The sequence below is a fragment of the Gadus chalcogrammus genome, chromosome 1, assembly GCF_026213295.1.
Source record: "Gadus chalcogrammus isolate NIFS_2021 chromosome 1, NIFS_Gcha_1.0, whole genome shotgun sequence".
Lineage (NCBI taxonomy): Eukaryota > Metazoa > Chordata > Actinopteri > Gadiformes > Gadidae > Gadus > Gadus chalcogrammus.
In genome coordinates this window covers 4,055,213-4,074,274 of record NC_079412.1, presented here as the reverse complement: position 1 = coordinate 4,074,274, position 19,062 = coordinate 4,055,213, and the positions used below count along the sequence as shown (strand labels likewise).

At 41.2% G+C, this 19,062-nt stretch overlaps 1 protein-coding gene across 1 annotated transcript in view; it reads right to left on the bottom strand.

Annotated features, from left to right (window-relative positions):
- Nucleotides 1–59: 59 nt before the first annotated feature.
- ift74 (intraflagellar transport 74) overlaps nt 60–19,062 on the bottom strand; it is a 60,757-nt gene continuing 41,754 nt past the window's right edge. Inside the window, exons 13-20 of the mRNA XM_056611159.1 lie at nt 13,342–13,421; nt 13,066–13,119; nt 10,634–10,731; nt 7,853–7,979; nt 5,883–6,046; nt 3,855–3,977; nt 2,980–3,040; nt 60–1,607 (exon numbers count right to left, since the gene is read on the bottom strand). Of these exons, the coding sequence (XP_056467134.1) occupies nt 1,492–1,607; nt 2,980–3,040; nt 3,855–3,977; nt 5,883–6,046; nt 7,853–7,979; nt 10,634–10,731; nt 13,066–13,119; nt 13,342–13,421 (823 nt within the window). The 3' untranslated portion in view covers nt 60–1,491. The remainder of the gene's footprint in view (nt 1,608–2,979; nt 3,041–3,854; nt 3,978–5,882; nt 6,047–7,852; nt 7,980–10,633; nt 10,732–13,065; nt 13,120–13,341; nt 13,422–19,062) is intronic.

Below are 19,062 nucleotides of genomic sequence, written 5' to 3'. Positions count from 1 at the left end.
TATTTATTTTTAATTGTTCATGTGTAATTTTACAAAGCATTGAAAATTTAAATTACCACTCAAAAGGGCACTTTGGTCCTTCAGAGGGAAAAGGGCAGGGGCTCGGGCACCCATAGCCCCCCCTCTCTGCACGTGCCTGCTCTTTTTATAGGAACACTATAACTCAGAACATAGGAACAGGAAGTTAAGAAAAGGGTGAAAATAAATGTTGTTTTTCTTCTTTTTTTTGTGGAGAGAGGAAGAACAATAGGAAAACTACAAGGTTGTGTTCTTATGTAAGAAAATAATAGTTTGTCCTGTCTGAATACCAAAGGATCAGCAAGCACTCGATGGGGAGATCCGACTCAAGAGTTAATAAATAGGGTTATGGTTCTTTGCTTTGGATTATTGGATAGGTTCTCATCTGTGTAGAATTATTTTTGACATCCATCCATTTGGTGTTATACTTTTTTGATTTTGTCTTTACTCTTATCACCTCTTTGTGGATATTTGGACTTTGGATTGAGATCTCTGGTTTATTCCATAAGAAAGACTATGCTGCTGTATTCTGTTCTTGTTTTCATTTATTTCTGCTATCTTGCTGCATGTTTTAATTTAAGAAAACAATCATTGTAGTTGTTTTCAATAAATTAAGTGATTTAAGAGATAAACATTAAACATTACTAACATTGGACATATGTTTGCATCATCTTTGTTTTGAGCTTTGCCCAGCAGCCGCTGGTTGTGAGATCCCAAGGACCCCTTGTTAGATGCCTCATCATTTAACTTCCTTTAGTAACTTCCCTAACGAGCATTCTGCCACTGAAAAAGTGAAGACGCGGTCCTGCAAGGGCATGGAACTGTTTAAAAACATGATTGGTGCTCCCTCTGCATACATTATTATACACCATTGTGTGCTACTTTGTTTGGAAGTCTTATCAATCCTCGACACAATATCTCAAAGAAATTGCAACAACACAGCACAAAGGGAAAATGCCGGTGCGAATGTAAATCTCAACAAAACGTGTTCCCTGCCACACAGAATACAAGCAAATCTGATGCAAAATAAAATCTATTGCCGTCTTTATATATATTTAGATATTCTATTTATTACATATTTTCTGCACCTAAGTATGGCTCATGTCAGGAGTATACTCTTCTTTGGATTGCTAAATATTGCGTCTGAGGGGGGCGTGACATATTACGATTTTATTAATGTTTGTCACCGCTGTCCTTCATATAAGTCTGCACATTAGGTGCGCACACAAACACATAATATATTCTTCCTCAGGTAAATGTAGAAAGTTTAGGACCATAAAATCCACCCAATTACTCTCCAAAGCAAAAAAACAAAACAATGTACGATTTATATTGTTTATTGACTACTTTCATAATTTATGGCAAATTTTGTTTGCTGAATATTAAATGTGTTAATATATAAACATTTATTTTGAAAAAGCGTTTATTTTATTTTACACATTAGAGAGCTACACAAGGTTAGTTTGTGGATCTTCAACTCCTGTTGTTCTGCTGTACATCTGTGAGGCCTCGGTTGTACTCGTTCAGCTGCCCAATGACAGTCTTGGTCACTAAGCCATAGTTGCTCTCCTGGGCTTTCGACGCAATGACTAATATGGACACTGTCAAGGAAAGATGTCCACACACAGAAGCTTACCGACTGGATAATAACAATCATACATAATAATCATTAATGTTGAAGCAAGTATTAAAACTGGTAGTTAAAAGGGTTAGGGTAAAGGGTTGTTAAGATGGACGGTGTAAATGAGCAGAAGAGCAAGATTTTGAAATGTAACCCAAATGACACCCTTCCCTCTCTCCTCCCTGCGTCACTACGTTTCTTTAACATTAGACGGAGAAGGTAATGAATTTAAGCATTATTGTCACATTTAAGCGACTGTGACTGACAGGCAAGACTGCCAGGACCAATCAGCGAAGAAATGCCCGGATTGGTCAGAAATAAGCTGTTGGTAAACGTTTTTACCCTGCCAAATATGCTGTGTAAAAACAGCACAACTTTTTCCCGGCATGGTCCGCGCATTCAGACTGACCAAGGTTATAAACCGGCTTCATCTCGCACCCCAATTTACCCTCCCGGACCCTACAAATATTGGCAGTTTCATTTTGATGAAAATGCGATTAGACGGCTTCGCGGTTCCAGGGGCAGGACTTGGGTAGAGGTGTTGCTGCGTTTTCTCTACAACAGAGACAACGCAGCGATATCAACATGAGTTGTTCTAACTGAAGAGACGTTGAAATCCGCAAGCTGCTGATCATTTGAGAGAAGGTGATGCAGTCACATTTAATGAAAACGTTGAAAGATGCGATCTACAAGAAAGACGCAGAGGAACTTTCCTTACGAGGCTTTTGAAAAAAAAAAGGAAAAAAAAAGAAAAAACGTGTGGTCAATAAAATAAAGAATATGTTGTCATTTTTTCACTTGTAAATAGTTAACCGCGTTTGTAGCCTACACTCAGATGCATACTCATTCTTGCACACGAGTGGCTTGAATAATAAAAAAATGAAAACATTCAGAGTATGCAAATTATTCTAAAGAGTTCAACCCCGACTTCTCCAGTGAACCGAGAAATGTGTCTCCCTGATGAAGGGGGATTTCACCCCCTGGGTTTTACACAGGCTAGACAGTGACATTGCAGGGCGGGCCAAGCCGTACCGGCTTGCCATTGTAAAAATGCATCATCTTCATAGGCTTAGCATTTATGACATTTACACTCAAATAAAGAGCTTATAAAAGTTGGCTACAGCACTTTTATGTATAAAGTGAGACCACATAGATTTGGCTACAATATGAATGTATCATTACCTATTCAAATACAAGAGAGAGGAAAGGACCGTGTCTCTCAGTGCCCGATTAGAAGACTAGGGAAAGATGCAGTTTAATTACTAATCCCTATCTCCATGACAACCTAGCAGTAGCTGGACATGCAGAGGAAGAGGAACGAGTGTAATGAACAAGGATACAGTCCTTCATGACGAAGTTGTTCTGCTCCAAGTGCTGCAACTTTCTTTCCATGTTTGCCAACTGAAAAAGAAATGTCAAAACCAAGAAAAATTAAAAAAAAAAAAAAGATGAATCAATAATACATTAAATATATTCAATACACTTAGTCAGTAGGCCCATTACTAGACATGTACATACACCGATCTCATACTTGGTATACAGACACACACGCATAGGTTGTCCCAGGGCCTGAGTTTAATTTCAATGCTATATCGCGGTTGTTGCGCATCATTTGATAGATTCCCGCAAATCTAGCATTTTTAACGAGGGAAATCCAGAAAACATTTCGAGCTCAAACATTATTTGACATCACTCTAAATTGCCTTAATTGTTTAGAGTGCCGGACTGGCCGTAACGCTGCATTAGACGGAAGCACTTCCTGGAAGACACCTGGTGCACTTACCTCTATCTCCCTCTCTCACTGACTCCCTCCCTCTCTGTCTCCCTCCTCCTCCCCTCATCATTCCCTCTTCCCTCCCCTGTCTCCCTCTCCCTCCCCTCATCATTCCCTCTTCCCTCCCCTGTCTCCCTTCCTCTCCCTCATCCTTCCCTCTCCCCTCCCTTGACTCCCCCCATCTCTGTTGCCCCTCCCTCCCCTCATCATTCCCTCTTCCTCCCCCTGACTCCTTCTCACTCATGCTCCCGACTCGGAAACAGACCCCCTTCTCTCTACTTAACCCTCTTCTCTCTACCTTGGTTTCCTGACTGGATTGCTGACAGAATCAGCCAGCAGATGGCATTTCTATGAATATATTATTTGTATGATCACTCCAGCAAATCACTAGATCAATGTTATTGTTGATAAATGTTTGTGTAAAATACAAAATGAGCTTACTTGAGCATTTGTCTCGTTCTCTTTGAGTTTCATTTTCAATACTTCATAGTTCTTGTTTAATTGTAAAAGCTGTCTCAAATAATCACGTTGTTGAGTCATTGAGATACTGTCGTCTTGCAGTGTCTGGAAATGGAACACATATATAGAAAACAGAACAATAAACACACAATAATTCTCATATAATGTTAGAACAGTTATCAACACTGATAGCTTGGCTAATAGCAGCATATAGAAACAGTTTATGCAAAGAAAAAACTAGGGCCTATTTTATAACATAAACTAATCAATGGAATGCATAGATCAGCAGCAAATGGAAAAATGAAGTCAAACAGCAGTTCCTTATACTAAATAGGACAACTTGAAGCGATTAGTCCATCAATATAGGAATCGATGTGTGACTTTGTATCTCCCTGTCGGCTGTAATGAGCCTTTACAATACGGTAGTTCTGTATCTTTAGATGAAGAACTGTCAGTGCTAGTGAAGGCTCTTCTTTCAACTCTTTGTCAATTATTTTTATTTGATAAGGCATGTATTGCTGTCTGGGCAAAGTGATAGCAGGAAGTAGTAGTGTTACGTGGGTGAAATAACCTGTATTCTGTGAACCCCGTATTCTCTACCCCAGAGAAGGCTCTCTCTATGGTGGAGAATACGGAGACGTCTTGTAAAAGGGGTTATTTTAAAAGGGGTTAACACTACAAAATCAAAAATCCATCCTTAACATCTTACCACAATATAATAGCAGGCCTGTCGGACACGTTACTAAAGTTGGTCAGTGCGCATGTGCCAAGCAGCCTGCAGCTCACACACACACAGCACGCACAAACGCACACATACAAGCACGCACATACACACCGCATACATACACACTGCACACACGCACGCACACACATGCACGCCAAGCAGCCTGCAGCTCACACACACACACACACAGCACACGCGAATGCACACAAACACCGCACGCACACGTGCAAGAACACGTGTGCTGACGCAGACGTTTCAAGTCAAAGGCGGCGCAGGAAACCGCATACACAAACACCGCACACACATGCACACGCGCGCGTTCAAAGACAACAGCAAGATCGATCCCGCATCAAGCAATGTCTTGCAAAATTGATATCTCCCTTTCCTCCCTTCAATCTGTTCTAACGGCGTCGTGGTCGACAGAATCTCCCAGGTAAGACGTTCTGTCTATAGCAGGGGTTCTCAAAGTTTTGACAGCTGAGGGCCAATTTAGGAAGTCCGGCAATCCTCGCCGGATCTGCCGGTTTTCAGTCCGGCAGCCACGGTGGGGAGAGCTCGGTTGCAGTCCGGCAGCTCAGCTCCGGGACTACAATCCCTTTCTCCTCCATGTCGCGGTTCAATCTGGACTTCAGAGAGCCAAGCCAAACCTCCTTTCCCCCAATTCTTCTCAACCATGGCCGAGATAACACCCAATACAAGACTTTACTTGTTGTGGAAGTAACAGAGACGTCAGACGTCCGAAGAGCACATAGCTTTTGGCCGTGATATTAGATATTAAATTATATAGATACCTAAATATTATATTATTATTATTATTATTATATATTATAGTATATGATATAGAGCTCCAGGAGTCCGCAAACGGCAACATCACTTATTTTCCATGCTGTTGGTCACTCCCACAGCTCATTTGTCAATGGGCAGGAGCTCATTTGCATCAAAGCTACCGACACCATAAACAGCGCAGTCTGAAGGGACTGAAACAGAGGGGAATAGCGGTAGTTGAGATTTTTTTTCCTAAAGGCTATTTTCAGCATACAGCTTCAAAAACATGTTTTCTGGAACTCATTTAACATGTTTACTTGTTGGGAAAGCACCATAAAATGTCTCCTTTAAGAGTAATTTGTGGTGATGTGGTTATAGCCTAAATGTTTATATTATGAACACCGAAATTTGTCACATTAACGACTGCGTTTTCCACGTTATTATTATGGGTTTTCATAACAACTTGCACGCGGAAACTCCAGCATCAATAAACACTAACTAACCATAACCATAACCCGTACCTTCTTCCTGCTCTCGGCTGTATTTTTCAGGGTGTCCAGGTCACCGAAGGTGACTAGTTCAGCCTTCATTGAGACGATCTTCTCCTTGAGGGTGCCCAGTTCCTCGGTTATCTTGCCCTCTAGCTGTTGGACCTTCTCCAGGTCCTGCTGAAGCCTGTGGGACTCTGAACGTCGATAGAGGAGAGCAGGGAACAAGTGGATATTACAGTTTTTTCCTATCGTTTTAGGCAATTTACCTAAACCATGTTCACATTCCCTAAACACTTCACACAGTGAGCATACCAGTAGACCATGTGAACCAAACTGTGGTTACTTGCCCCTATGCTAAGATACAAATGCTGGCAATGACGCCTTCTTCCAAATTTCATGGATACCTGCCCCAGTCAATGTTCACTACCGGCAAAACGCTGTGGAACTACAGCATATTATACCAATGTTTAGATACTCTGTTCAAAACAGTGAACTTTCTGTTCAAAACCTAACTTATCAGTAATTTAGATCACTGTAGATGGAAAGATGCTGCATTTGGACAGACAAATTAAGTTACATGTTTGAATAAGAAAAAATATTTAGTTTATAGTTTAGTTATTTTATTTTACAGTAATTTCGATTTTTTTTCCCCCTGTGCATCATAGTTCTTGGTGAATTGGCATGGAATTACTTTTTTTACGTAAAAGCAACACTACATACAATGATCTGTACAAAACACAGAGGATAAGTTTTGCAATGCAAAACACCTGGTGGTCATTTCAGCTAAAGACCTACTCAGCTAAAGACCTACTCAGGTGTTTTACATGTAATTTGTGCCTCGTTGAAAAAGGGCCTTCTTTGGCATTTGCTTTGGACTTCTTTACGTAGTTGGTATAGGAAAATGGATGCAGCAAGAGCAAGAGCAAGAGCAAGAGCAAGAGGCAGAGGCAGAGGAAGAGGAAGAGGAAGAGGTGGAGGTGAAGGTGGAGTAGGAGGAAGAGGTAGAGGAAGAGGTAGAGGAAGAGGGAGAGGTAGAGGAAGAGGGAGAGGGAGAGGAGCAGCAGCAGCAAGGACAGTTGTATCTGATGAAATCAGAGCAACTGTCATCGACCATGTAATCAATCATGGTCTGTCCATGAGGGAAGCTGGTCTGAGGGTTCAGCCAAACTTGCCAAGATCAACGGTGGCATCAATCGTGAGGGTTTTCACACAAACTAACAGGTACTATACAGTATTTACAGCATTCTGACTGATGTGTTTGTGATTTGTTTCTGGATCATATATTACGTACTTACTGTATGTAATTTGCATTACAAAAACTGAAAATTGTTATTCTCAGTTTCTCATAAAACACTTACAGTATTTACTGTATTTACAATTACAGTACATTTACCACACTCAATTGTGACATCTTTTGTGGGAGGTAAACCGACATATGAACACTGTCAGCAGATACTTGGCTTGGATTGTCATACTGTAATATTACAAACTTTATTACTGTAGTCCAAAGAAGTGTTTGTCTGTGTTTTTTCTCTTTTTTCAATGCAACACTACAGGAAATCTATGCCAAACTGGAGGACACAGCAACATTTTATATATGCAATTGGCAATGCTTCAAGATGTTAGTGTTTTTTAGGTCATAGTGTTCTGAGAGGAAACATGTGTTAAGTTATGGCAGCATTGTTTGTGGTGTGGTTGTTGTAGTGCATTTTGCACCAAAGGTTAACAGATATGCAGAGGTGTGTGTCTCTAAAGCCCACTGTGTTAAGTGATAGGGAAAAGTGACCATAGTATGGGTACATGACCGAAAACGATAGGAAAAAACTGTAAGTGTTGTAACGATTTTGAAATATATCCTGTGTGCTTATTTAAACCAAAAACAAATGAGTCTTTTGTTGAAGCCCAATTCTATCAAAGGCCTAGATTTAGTAGATTTTGCTATACCCACAATGTTGTGAGCATGCGTGCACCACTAAATTGTAATGTTTGTGTGTACTGACCAGTTGTTAGTCCCCTGGCAGTCGTCTGGGATTGGACGACCTCCTTCTCCTTGTGGGACAGCACCTCGTGCATGCTCTTCAATTGACCCACCGTCACCCTTGCTATCTGATGTAGGCTTGAAAGGTTCTGCCAGACACAAAGAAGAAAAACACACACAGCAAATAAAATTATATCTAAATTAATTATAAAACATACACTTAACATGTTCTCGTATTCTACATCCATGAGTCTACTCTACATGTACTACTAATGGATGTTTAATGAATGTCTTAAAGGTCCCATGACATGCTACATTATGGATGCTTTAATATAGATATTAGTGGGCCCCTAATATAGCATCTGAAGACATTCCCGAAATTCAGCTGTGCAGAATTGCAGCCACATTGAGCTTTCCCCAAACACGCCTCTCCTCCTCATTAGCTTTAATGCAAATGAGGAGGAGAGAGGCGGGTCAAGGAGGAGGGTGGGGGTGTGGCCCTGAGCAGCTTGCGGCCACGGTACCATGCGCTCTATTTACAGTGGATGTATCGCAATGGCGAGGCGCACACAGCCAATTGGCAGTGTTCTGTAAATATTCTAGAACACCCCGGGTGCTGGAGTGCGGGAGTCCTGGAGCTCTATATCTAAATAATATCGGACGGCATGCCTCGCGGCATTGGTGCCTCGCCGCAGAGGTGCCTCGCAGCGGTGGTTCCTCGCGGCAGCAGGCAACGGGGCTCCTTTGGCAGACAATCGCGGACAATAATCCCTTTCTCCTTCATTTCACGGTTCATGTACTTCAGGGAGGCAAAGCCAAAGTACCTTTCTCCCAATTCCTTCTCAACCATGGCTGAGAAAACCCCCACTACGAGTCTTGTTGTGGAAATACCAGAGATGTCAGAGAACCTGACGTATTATGCACCATAACACCAACAGCAGAACGGTTATCCAAATAACAAAGAAGTGTATAACACTAGTGCTAGAGTGTTTTCACACACACACACACACACACACACACACACACACACACACACACACACACACACACACACACACACACACACACACACACACACACACACACACACACACACACACACACGGCGCTCGCACGGTCGTAGCTCATTGCCTCTATCGCAATGGCGAGGCGCACACAGCTTTTGGCCGTGTTCAGTAAATATTCTAGAACACTCCGGGTGCTCTGGCGGGAGTCCCGGGGCTCTTTATCTTACTACTATAATAGCAGGCCTGTCGCACCAGTTATCAAGTTGGTCATGTCCACATGTGCCAAGCAGCCTGCAGCTCACACCCACACACACAGCACGCAGAAACCTTTTTGGTAAAGTTGTTGTTTATGAGTTATTATGAGCAATGTTGTATATGAAATACACCAGACACCGTAGTGTTATATTAAAGGTGTCCGGGAAGCCTAAAGGGCTGATTATGGTCCCACGTTCAAGCAACGCAAGGGGGTTACGGACCCGTTACATCCTTGCGGACCCTCATTGCGTCCACCGCAAGGTCCTGACGTGCGCCTCCCAAAAATTGTAACACCCCGTCGAGGCGACGCAGCAGCAAGGGCTGTGATTGGTCCGCTCACTAAAACCTGACGCGTCGAAGTGTCTGCATGGTCCTTCGGTTAAACGTGAACGTGGGACCATAATCAGCCCTTAACCCTCACTCAGCCGCAGACATTAAATACCCTGCTACTCAGACGGAGCTCCACCATCCAAACACACTGTGGCGTTATACTATAAGTATCCGAAAAGCTCAACCTTCTCTGGGCCTGGTCAACCGCTGAGCAGACTGAACTCCATACGTCCACACACACCGCACTGCCGGGGCCCCTTGGTCGTGACGATGCAGCAGAGTGGAACGTTCGCGGTTTTCGGTTCACTGACTCTTTAACCAAATCTTCCACAACTGGGCCTTTTTCTGCCTCCACATCTTCCATTTGGAAATCCTTGTCTCGGCCTAAGTGATTCTGCCGCTCATATAATCTCTTCTCATCAATTGACTGGTTGCCGTTTTTTGATGGGTGCAACGTCCCCGTCTAGTGAAAGTTTTGATCTTTGATTTTGATTTTAGTTAAATTATGCATCTGATTGATAAATGGTGTTTTTCTATAAGTAATTTAGTTGAGTTTTGATTGATAAGATTGAACCCTTTATCCCCTAGGCAGCAGTCGCAAGGTTGGCATGCCACGAGAAGTATGGAAATGATTATCAGGTACTATTCACAAAATATCTGTGGGTCGTTAAAAACCGCTCCCGATACCGAAAGTTAATCGGTCGCTACTGGCTGGTTTAATTAGGTCCCTTATTGCGCTTTGGTTGAAGCAAAATGTACATTTGCATTTTTTTTTTTCCTGCTTACCCGGGACATGTTAATGGGTACAAGAACTGTAAAGAACTGTTATCTAGCCTTCTAGCCATCTATCTTGAGTTCGGCGAAAAGGCAGTTCAGGTGAAAGTGGTATTAACAAATAATCCTGCATTATCTAATAATACCGCAGAAGATGGGTCAGTGTTTCCGTCACAGTTTCACAATTCTTTTGCTTCTTTAATCTCTTCCTTCAGGTTGTGCCCACCTTCACTATCCCTGCCTCTTGGTTTCTATGATAACTGGTATTTAATTTGTGCTTATTTGCGATTATGTATGCTACTGAAACCTTCAGCCTCCTCTATGCATCGTTATTAGACATGCCCTTCCGGCACCTATCTGACAACAGGTTCCTTCAGGCATACAAACGTTCTTCTGATCGAAGATGCACTCAACCCACAACCTTATCGTTGTCTCACCTTGCTGGAATGTTCAAGGAGGATCACAATATTACTTTGCTGCTGTGTGCTCTTTGACGTTTCCTGGATCCTTGTCTCTTCAAACAACTCCAAGAACCCTGCAGATGAAAGTCAGATCAAGTCAATGAATTTGGGAAGCACATTTAAAGACTACAACAGTGAACAAAAGTACTTTACAATTTTGGCTGCAAGACAACAGTTGACCTTTTCTAAAGCAGGCGTCGCCGGAGTGCAGGTTTACTAGAAGACTAACCACGAATTCTATAGAAGTCTAAACTATTACTAATTTGAAGCAATTGCATTTCGACCAATATAATAAATGGTATTATGAAGTCTGTATTATATAACCTTTATTTAATGTAGGTACTTACACCCAGTGATGTACTACTACTACATGTAAATCTAAGTATTTTATATAGTATTAAACAGGCGGGTGTCGTCCATATGGGCAGGTGGGGCAGCAAACTACTTGCAGAGGCATGCTCCCAAAGAAATTGTCTATTTTTAATAATGTGATTGTCACATTAACTATCTATAGTTTTTGTAGGCTTTCCGACTATTTTTGCTGGCGATCCTAGTTGAGTTTGACGTGTCATGCAATGTTAGGACAGGGCAGCTCAGCGACCATGTTCCTCCGTATGTTTATCGCTCAACCCTGCAGGCAGCAATAAGAATTGCATCCGTTCTAAAAGACGCCAAAACGGTTGTAAAGTAGTCTGCCCATGGTCACATTCTAGAACTGTTGTTTTAACTTGAATTATTCCGGCAGTATCTTTCATCGTTTCTATATCAGATGCAGATATGGCGAGTGGTTTTGCACCTGTGATTAACAGTGTTGTAGTTTCTGTTAAAAAATAACATTTGAGAAATTAAAAATGGAAGAGAGGTTAGCCAACAAAGAACTTGGCTCGGACAGACCAGACATAAACATTAGCCAACAAACGAAGGATAGGGGGAAAAATTATAACAGAACGAGCATGGTAAGAAAAAAAAAATGGCTATGTTGTTGCTCAAAGAGAAACACTGTTTTTTGTTTCCCATACCTACTCTTTCAAGCAAGTGTGTGCACACAGGACAAGGGGATTTATGGACCACGGGTCTGAGTGATGTGAAGCATGTATGGGATAATGCCCGATGAGGTGTCCATTATCAGGAATTAATGGGCAACGCGGAGGCCTTAGAACCGACGCGCAGTAGAGGACGGTTGCCTCCGCAAAGTCCATTCATTCCTGATAATGGACACCTCGAAGGGCATTATCCCGCTTATACCATGGTCACTTGCCAAAGAAAATAAATTAAGACTATTCATTCATATTTTCATGCGTTTCACAATCCATAGATAAAGTTTTTCACGAGCCATACTTTTGTTTCCCTGGTAACGCCTGAGGGTTTGACTAATACCTGGAACAATCATTACCCTCCCGTAAGGTTCTTATTCAACGGAAACATTGTTCAGTCCTCCAGTTAATAGGACGGACCTTAGCTACGACTTGGTAACGGGAGGTATTCTAGTCCGCTCAGCTATGAGCCAGAGAGCAAACGTTATGCGTTGTACATACACTAGGGTCTATAGCATATAACCGCGTTGTCTTATTACAGTTTAATCAATTTTTCACAATTTACCAGCTCTCGTTTTGAAGACAAAATCACCGCGCCATTCATTTATATGGGACTCGCGACGGTCTATAATTTCTAACTAACACTGAAGAACAACGTACTGACTATCATGCATGTTATTTCCTCACAGAACCCCGACGGCTCCTATACATTCAATGTCCTAGGCCCTCCCGCTCTGGTTTCAGCAAAGCCCACATTACTGTCGGTCGTTCATGTTTGGGTCAGACAACTCATTTGAGAAATGGACGAAACAACTACAATTTAAACAGTATTGAGAATATAATAATTTCAAATAAAATTGACCACATGATTACATTTATGCTCCTGTACGCTTTATGTTTTTGCAATTGGCAAATAAATGATCACGCTTTCATTCCTTTTATTAAATCTAACATTAAATGATTTGAAATACTGAAGACACTCAGTATAGTCACAGTAGTAGCAGAATATGAACAGCAGGCGTTAGACAAGATTCAAAGCCCCATGACCCATGCTAGTTGCAAAGGTAACTATATAGACCACTCCTATTTTCACAAGCTAAGCTTTGTTCATGGAGTTTCATTAACTTTAGCATGATATATTGTAAATATTTTTGATTATCAATGGTAAAAATCAACAGGATTATTCATCGATTTCTTTTAAATAAGGTCAAATTGACTCATTTCTATACTGTTCACGGGCCGATCAAGCCTACTTTGGTGTGCAGTCTCCCCCTAAAGGCCCACTGTGAGTGGGGTTCTGTGAGGACAGGGTCAACGTGGAATTCTGTGTTTTAACATTACATTTCCCTTGAGGAGATGCTGAAGGATACTCACGGTCTATTTCCTCCTCCCTCTTCTTCAGCTCCTTGTACTTCTGACCACATTCCACTTTAAGAAAGAAAACGATTCAGGAATACATATATTTGACGACATTACTTGGCAAAATATAAAGATTACATTATTTAAATACAAGTAAGAAAGTAATTCATGAAATACATTTAATACAATAGATCAACCTAAAAGATTATTTATTGCACATTCAAATCAGATCAAGTAATTCACTATGGTAATTGGTCATAATTCTAACAATAGAAACAGCCAGGTTAATACCTTGGGCCTCGTCTGTGTGGTGTTCTAGTTGACTGATCTCCTCTGTAATCTGCTCTCCTCTTTCACTCATTTCCCCCAACCTACAGACACAGTCACAAGCAGACAGTCAAAGGGATAACCCACAGACACAGTCACAAAAAGACAGTCAAATATAACCTACAGAGACAGACACAAACAGACGTTCAAATACAACCTACAGACAGTCACAAGCAGAGAGTCAAAGGGATAACCTACAAACAGCCACAAAAGGACAGTCAAATACAAAATACAGAGAAATTCACAAACAGACAGTCAAAGGGATAAGATACAACCTATATAGACAGTCACAAGCAGACAGTGAAATACAACCGACAGAAACAGTCAAAAGCAGACAGTCAAAGGGATAACCTACAGAGTAGGGCTGCAGGATATATCGGCTATGTACGATATATCGATATAATTTCCAAGGGGATACAAGATTTGATAATATCGTTAATATCGATATGCGTTAAAATGGTCAGTTTCCCGCTCAAGCGTCTACAGCGCTTGCCTTGGAGACTGTGAGCGCAACCCCTCCCCCTCTCACTCTGTCTTTCCGAACGTGCCGTGTGCAAAGACGCCTCATTCCCACCCCCGCCGCCCCCTCACAACACAACAAGCATGGATGATACCCGTAAAGAAAACGAGACGGCGGCGGGAGACGAAATTGTTTCAAAGAGGAGAAACAACGGCTCCATAATGTGGAAATAGTTTGGGTTTAAAAAAAACAGATGAGCTGCAGCTGCAGGTCATCTGTAGAGAGTGTAGCAAAACCGTTGTGACTAAAAGTGGAAGCACGACAAATCTGTTCCACCATTTACAGCAGCGGTACAAAGTGCTGCATCACCGGCCGCGACAGTTTCTTCTGCCCCGAAACCAGGGCCGGCGCTCGGCAAATGTGTTGGGAGCGCCCTCTGGTGACGCTCTTAATTAATTAATTAAAATATACGAAACAAGCGAAATGAAACCAAACATGTTCCCAAATGGAACGGAGAAGGGAGGGGGCGGGGGATTAAAGTTACGGCGCACTGAAACCCTCACCGTCGTACGCAGGACAATGCGACGAAGCCAATGCTCTTATTGGTAGCTAATGTGTGTAACCTACAGCTTTATAATGTTTTGCATAGGTGATTATTTTGTGAAGAAGGTGAAAAACGTCCCTTTTTTTTAACATGTTCACTCTATTCTGTTGAAAATACCGATACAAAATCACATGTTGCAGTCATACTGACCTATGTTTTAATAAAAGTGCTTGCAACATCTCACATTTGGTATTTGACTTAGAAAAAAAACATCTAACCCGCTCTATAGAAAATATCGAGATATATATCGTATATCGCCATTCAGCCAAAAAATATCGGGATATCATATTTTGCCCATATCGTGCAGCCCTACTACAGAGTAGGGCTGCACAATGGTGGAACAGATTTGTCGTGCTTCCACTTTTAGTCACAACGGTTTTGCTACACTCTCTACAGATGACCTGCAGCTGCAGCTCATCTGTTTTTTTTAAACCCAAACTATTTCCACATTATGGAGCCGTTGTTTCTCCTCTTTGAAACAATTTCGTCTCCCGCCGCCGTCTCGTTTTCTTTACGGGTATCATCCATGCTTGTTGTGTTGTGAGGGGGCGGCGGGGGTGGGAATGAGGCGTCTTTGCACACGGCACGTTCGGAAAGACAGAGTGAGAGGGGGAGGGGTTGCGCTCACAGTCTCCAAGGCAAGCGCTGTAGACGCTTGAGCGGGAAACTGACCATTTTAACGCATATCGATATTAACGATATTATCAAATCTTGTATCCCCTTGGAAATTATATCGATATATCGTACATAGCCGATATATCCTGCAGCCCTACTACAGAGACAGTCAAAAACAGACAGTTAAATACAACCTACATAGACAGGCACAAACAGACAGTCAAAGGGATCAAATACAACCTAAATAAACATTTTGGCCATCCCTAGTTCACACTGATTGTCACGCTTGGATGTTTTTTTTTTTATTATTACGTTTCATTTATCCCAGTTAATTAAAGGTCCTACCAGAATAACCAATACGTCACAGACATGCAGAGATCTGATTTTTTGTAATAAATGTGACAGAATTCAGAAAACATAATATGCTTTCAGGTCTATCAGACCACAACCTTATTATTTTCTCTAGAAAACGGTCTAAACATAGGCATACTTGTCCATCTAGACAAAAACCGGAGAAACTGAGAATACCAAAGGGTGAGATTGAAAATTGTAAACTTGCCCTAAACAACATCAACTGGGACACCCAACTTACAAATGAGGATGTGAATGAAAAATGCAGGGTACTTAAGGATGTTCTGCAAGAAACTATGGGACAGTTTATGAGGAAAATTAAAACTAAACCAACGAAAAAATATTACCCTGGTTCAATGACACCATATGGTCATTAATGAAACAACAGGATCATGCTCTCAAGACCTCATTAAAAACTAACACTGGGATGGAAAGAAAGATCTTTACCTCCTTGCGTAATAAGTTCATAAAAGCACTTTAAATTAAGCAAACCTTTTTATTAGTATAATAAACAGTGCTAGAGGGAACACAAAATAAATCTGGACAAACATTAAAAAGCTGAAATCAAATAGTACCATATGCAGGGAAATAAAAGAGTTGAAGCTGCCTGACAGGGTAATCAATGACCCTAGGGACATTGCAACAGCTCTTAATGTTTATTTTGGTTTCATATGAAGCAAAACTCAGGTCATGAAGTACATCAACTAACTCCAATGCCCCTTAACACTGAAGCCCCAATTTTTGATATCCATGCAGTATCTCAATCACAAGTTGATAAGGTCATCTGTGGCCTTAGAAATACCAGAGCCAAAGATACCTTTGACATGGACTCATTATTTCTTAAAACTACAGAAACACATCTACGTTTCAAGACTCCCGGAAAGATTCTATTATTACACCAATCCTTTAGTCTGGAAACACTACACTGACTAGTAACTATAGACCGATCGGTATACTGCCCTCAATATCAAAGATAGCGGAGAAACTGGTGGCTGAACAACTCATATACCATCTAAACACAAGTCCATATATGTTAAATGACCTCCAATTTGGCTTCCGAAAACACCACTCCACAGAGACAGCTGTCTGCTACTTCTTGGAAACTGTAAAATCCAAGCTTGATACAGGTGGAGTTGTTGGAGCCGTGTTCCTTGACCTGAGTAAGGTGTTTGACACAGTCAACCACAAGTTATTAACAACCAAGTTGACTCATTTAAATTTCTCTGAGAAATCCCTGAAATGGATGGAATCATATCTTTCCTCAAGACTTCAATGTGTTCGAGTTCAAAACATGAAATTTATGCCTTGTGAGATAACCTAGGAGTACTCCAAGGTTCAATTCTGGGACCTCTTTTATTTAGCTTATTCATAAATGACATGGCACATTGCTGTCCACCAACAGTCACCTGCCAACTGTATGCTGATGATGCTGTAATATATGTTCACAAGAAAGACAAAGCGCAAGCTGCAAAAAGAATTACAGCTGTAATGAGTAATGTGTGCAACTGGTTAGAGAGCTCTCACCTGCACTTAAATATGTCCAACACTGTTTCCATTTATTTCTTAAAAAGGGTAAATAAGTGTCACCGACCCTAATATTTTTGTAAGAGCGAAAAGGCTTGAGGTAGTTCAAGAGTTTAATTACCTAAATGTTAGGGGTGTAACGATACACGTATTTGTACCGAACCATCACGGTACAGGCACTTTGGAGCGGTTACAGAGGTGTACCGTGGTACGTAAATGTGGCGTACATAGAGGGCAACGATTGTTTTTATAGTCGAATAGTCAGAGTCACGTAGAATATCGAATAATGAATGTGACTATCGTTATTTATTACACGGCTCTTCTCAATGCTGTTGAACGCTCCGTTAACTTGCATGGGCCTTCACAACTTCCGGTGGTGAATAGCGTCGGTTGCTAAGCGACGTCAACGTCTTTGGCGGACTATTTCTCTGCTGATCAACATACGAATGCTGGTAACAAATAAATTGTAAAAAGACACACCGTGTGAAGTTATATTTTTGACGTGTCTAGTTCACCATCATGCAGGCTGTGTTCAGTAAAATAAATAAATAATTAAATAAATAAATAGCGATCTGTTTTCGGCGCATGTAGGTCTATCTGCCTAAACCCACGTTGAAATAATTTTGATGTTGAATGTTGATGGCGCAGTTGTTGAAATAAACATTGATTTCATACAAATCATAAAAGCCTCTCCCTGAGTCATTGTGTGTGCGTGTATCCGAGGTGCGTGCTTGCGTGAGGGGTTCTTGATTGAGCGATTTTCGAATATTATTTGAATACTTCTCAGCGAATACCGAATAGTATTTTTGCCAGAAATGCACATCCCTAGCACACGCATTTGAAAAAGGCACCATCCAGGTGTTACTATCACTGTTGCTGTGGAAAAAACGAGCCGTACAAACCCAGCTCATGACACTATTTCAACAACCCCTGTCTGGGAATTCAGAAATGCAAATGCCATAACCAAGTTTATTGGTGTTTTCATTGCTGCTGATCTACGGCCACTCTCCGTTGTTGACAAACATGGAGTTTTTTAAAAACTATGAACCGTACCGTACCGTACCGTGACTTAAAAACCGAGGTAATTACCGAACCGTGACTTTTGTGTACCGTTACACCCCTACTAGGTGTGATCTTGGTCTCACAATTGAGTTTCAAGAAGCACACAAAAAAACTAAATGAAACATAACTTGTCCAACTTTAGATAAACAAGAAACAATCTTACTTCTGAAGCAGCAAGGCTATACTTGGATGCAATGATCATGTCTCACATTACCTATTGTATAACAAGTTGGACCTCAGCTTGTAAGACGACTATAAAGTCTCTAGAGTCAACACATAAACAAGCTATAAAAGTTTTAGATAGAAAACCTAAAATGTATCATCACTGCCAGATTTTTAAGAAACTTGAGTTGCTACACATGGAAAACGCTGTGAAATACGCTGACACCATATTATAGTCAGTTTCACTATCTCATTTCGCCAGTTTTTTTGTGGAGAGTATCAAAACTATACATTTATGGAAACTTTATTGTATAACCAATCAGAATTCCATTTGCCCTGATACCTATATGCCCGCCATCTTGGATTTTACAAAATTGCTGCCGTGAAAAAGGCTTTCGTCAATATCTCAGCTACTAAATGACCTAGAGCTTTTATTTTGACAGCTATTTTCAGGGCCAAGGAATCCAATGGTAACTAAATAAATATGTTAGATTCAACCTAAAACTTAATTGACTGAAATGTCTAGTTTTAATTGAATTTTTTACAAGTGATCAATCATTAACGTTCCACTAATTTAATGTCCATTGAGAGCCAACATGCTCCTCATGACAGAAAGGTGTTGAATGTTTAAGGCAATCAAAGTGTCTTTACATATCATCGTCATCATCAGTTTTATACATGTTCTGTGTGTCATATCATTCTGACACTCACTGCCGCACCAACAAAGATCAGTGCAGGATATGTTATTTTTTCTGCAAGAACATCTGGCAGAAGAACAGTGTCTTTTGCATTGACAGCTAACCATCTCAATTGATGGCCTTTGGAGCTGGAAGGGCATCTGTCGTGGTTGGTTTCAGCTGGTTATCGGACTCCTTGTGGTAGCCATTCTGCAGGGGATCCATCTGAG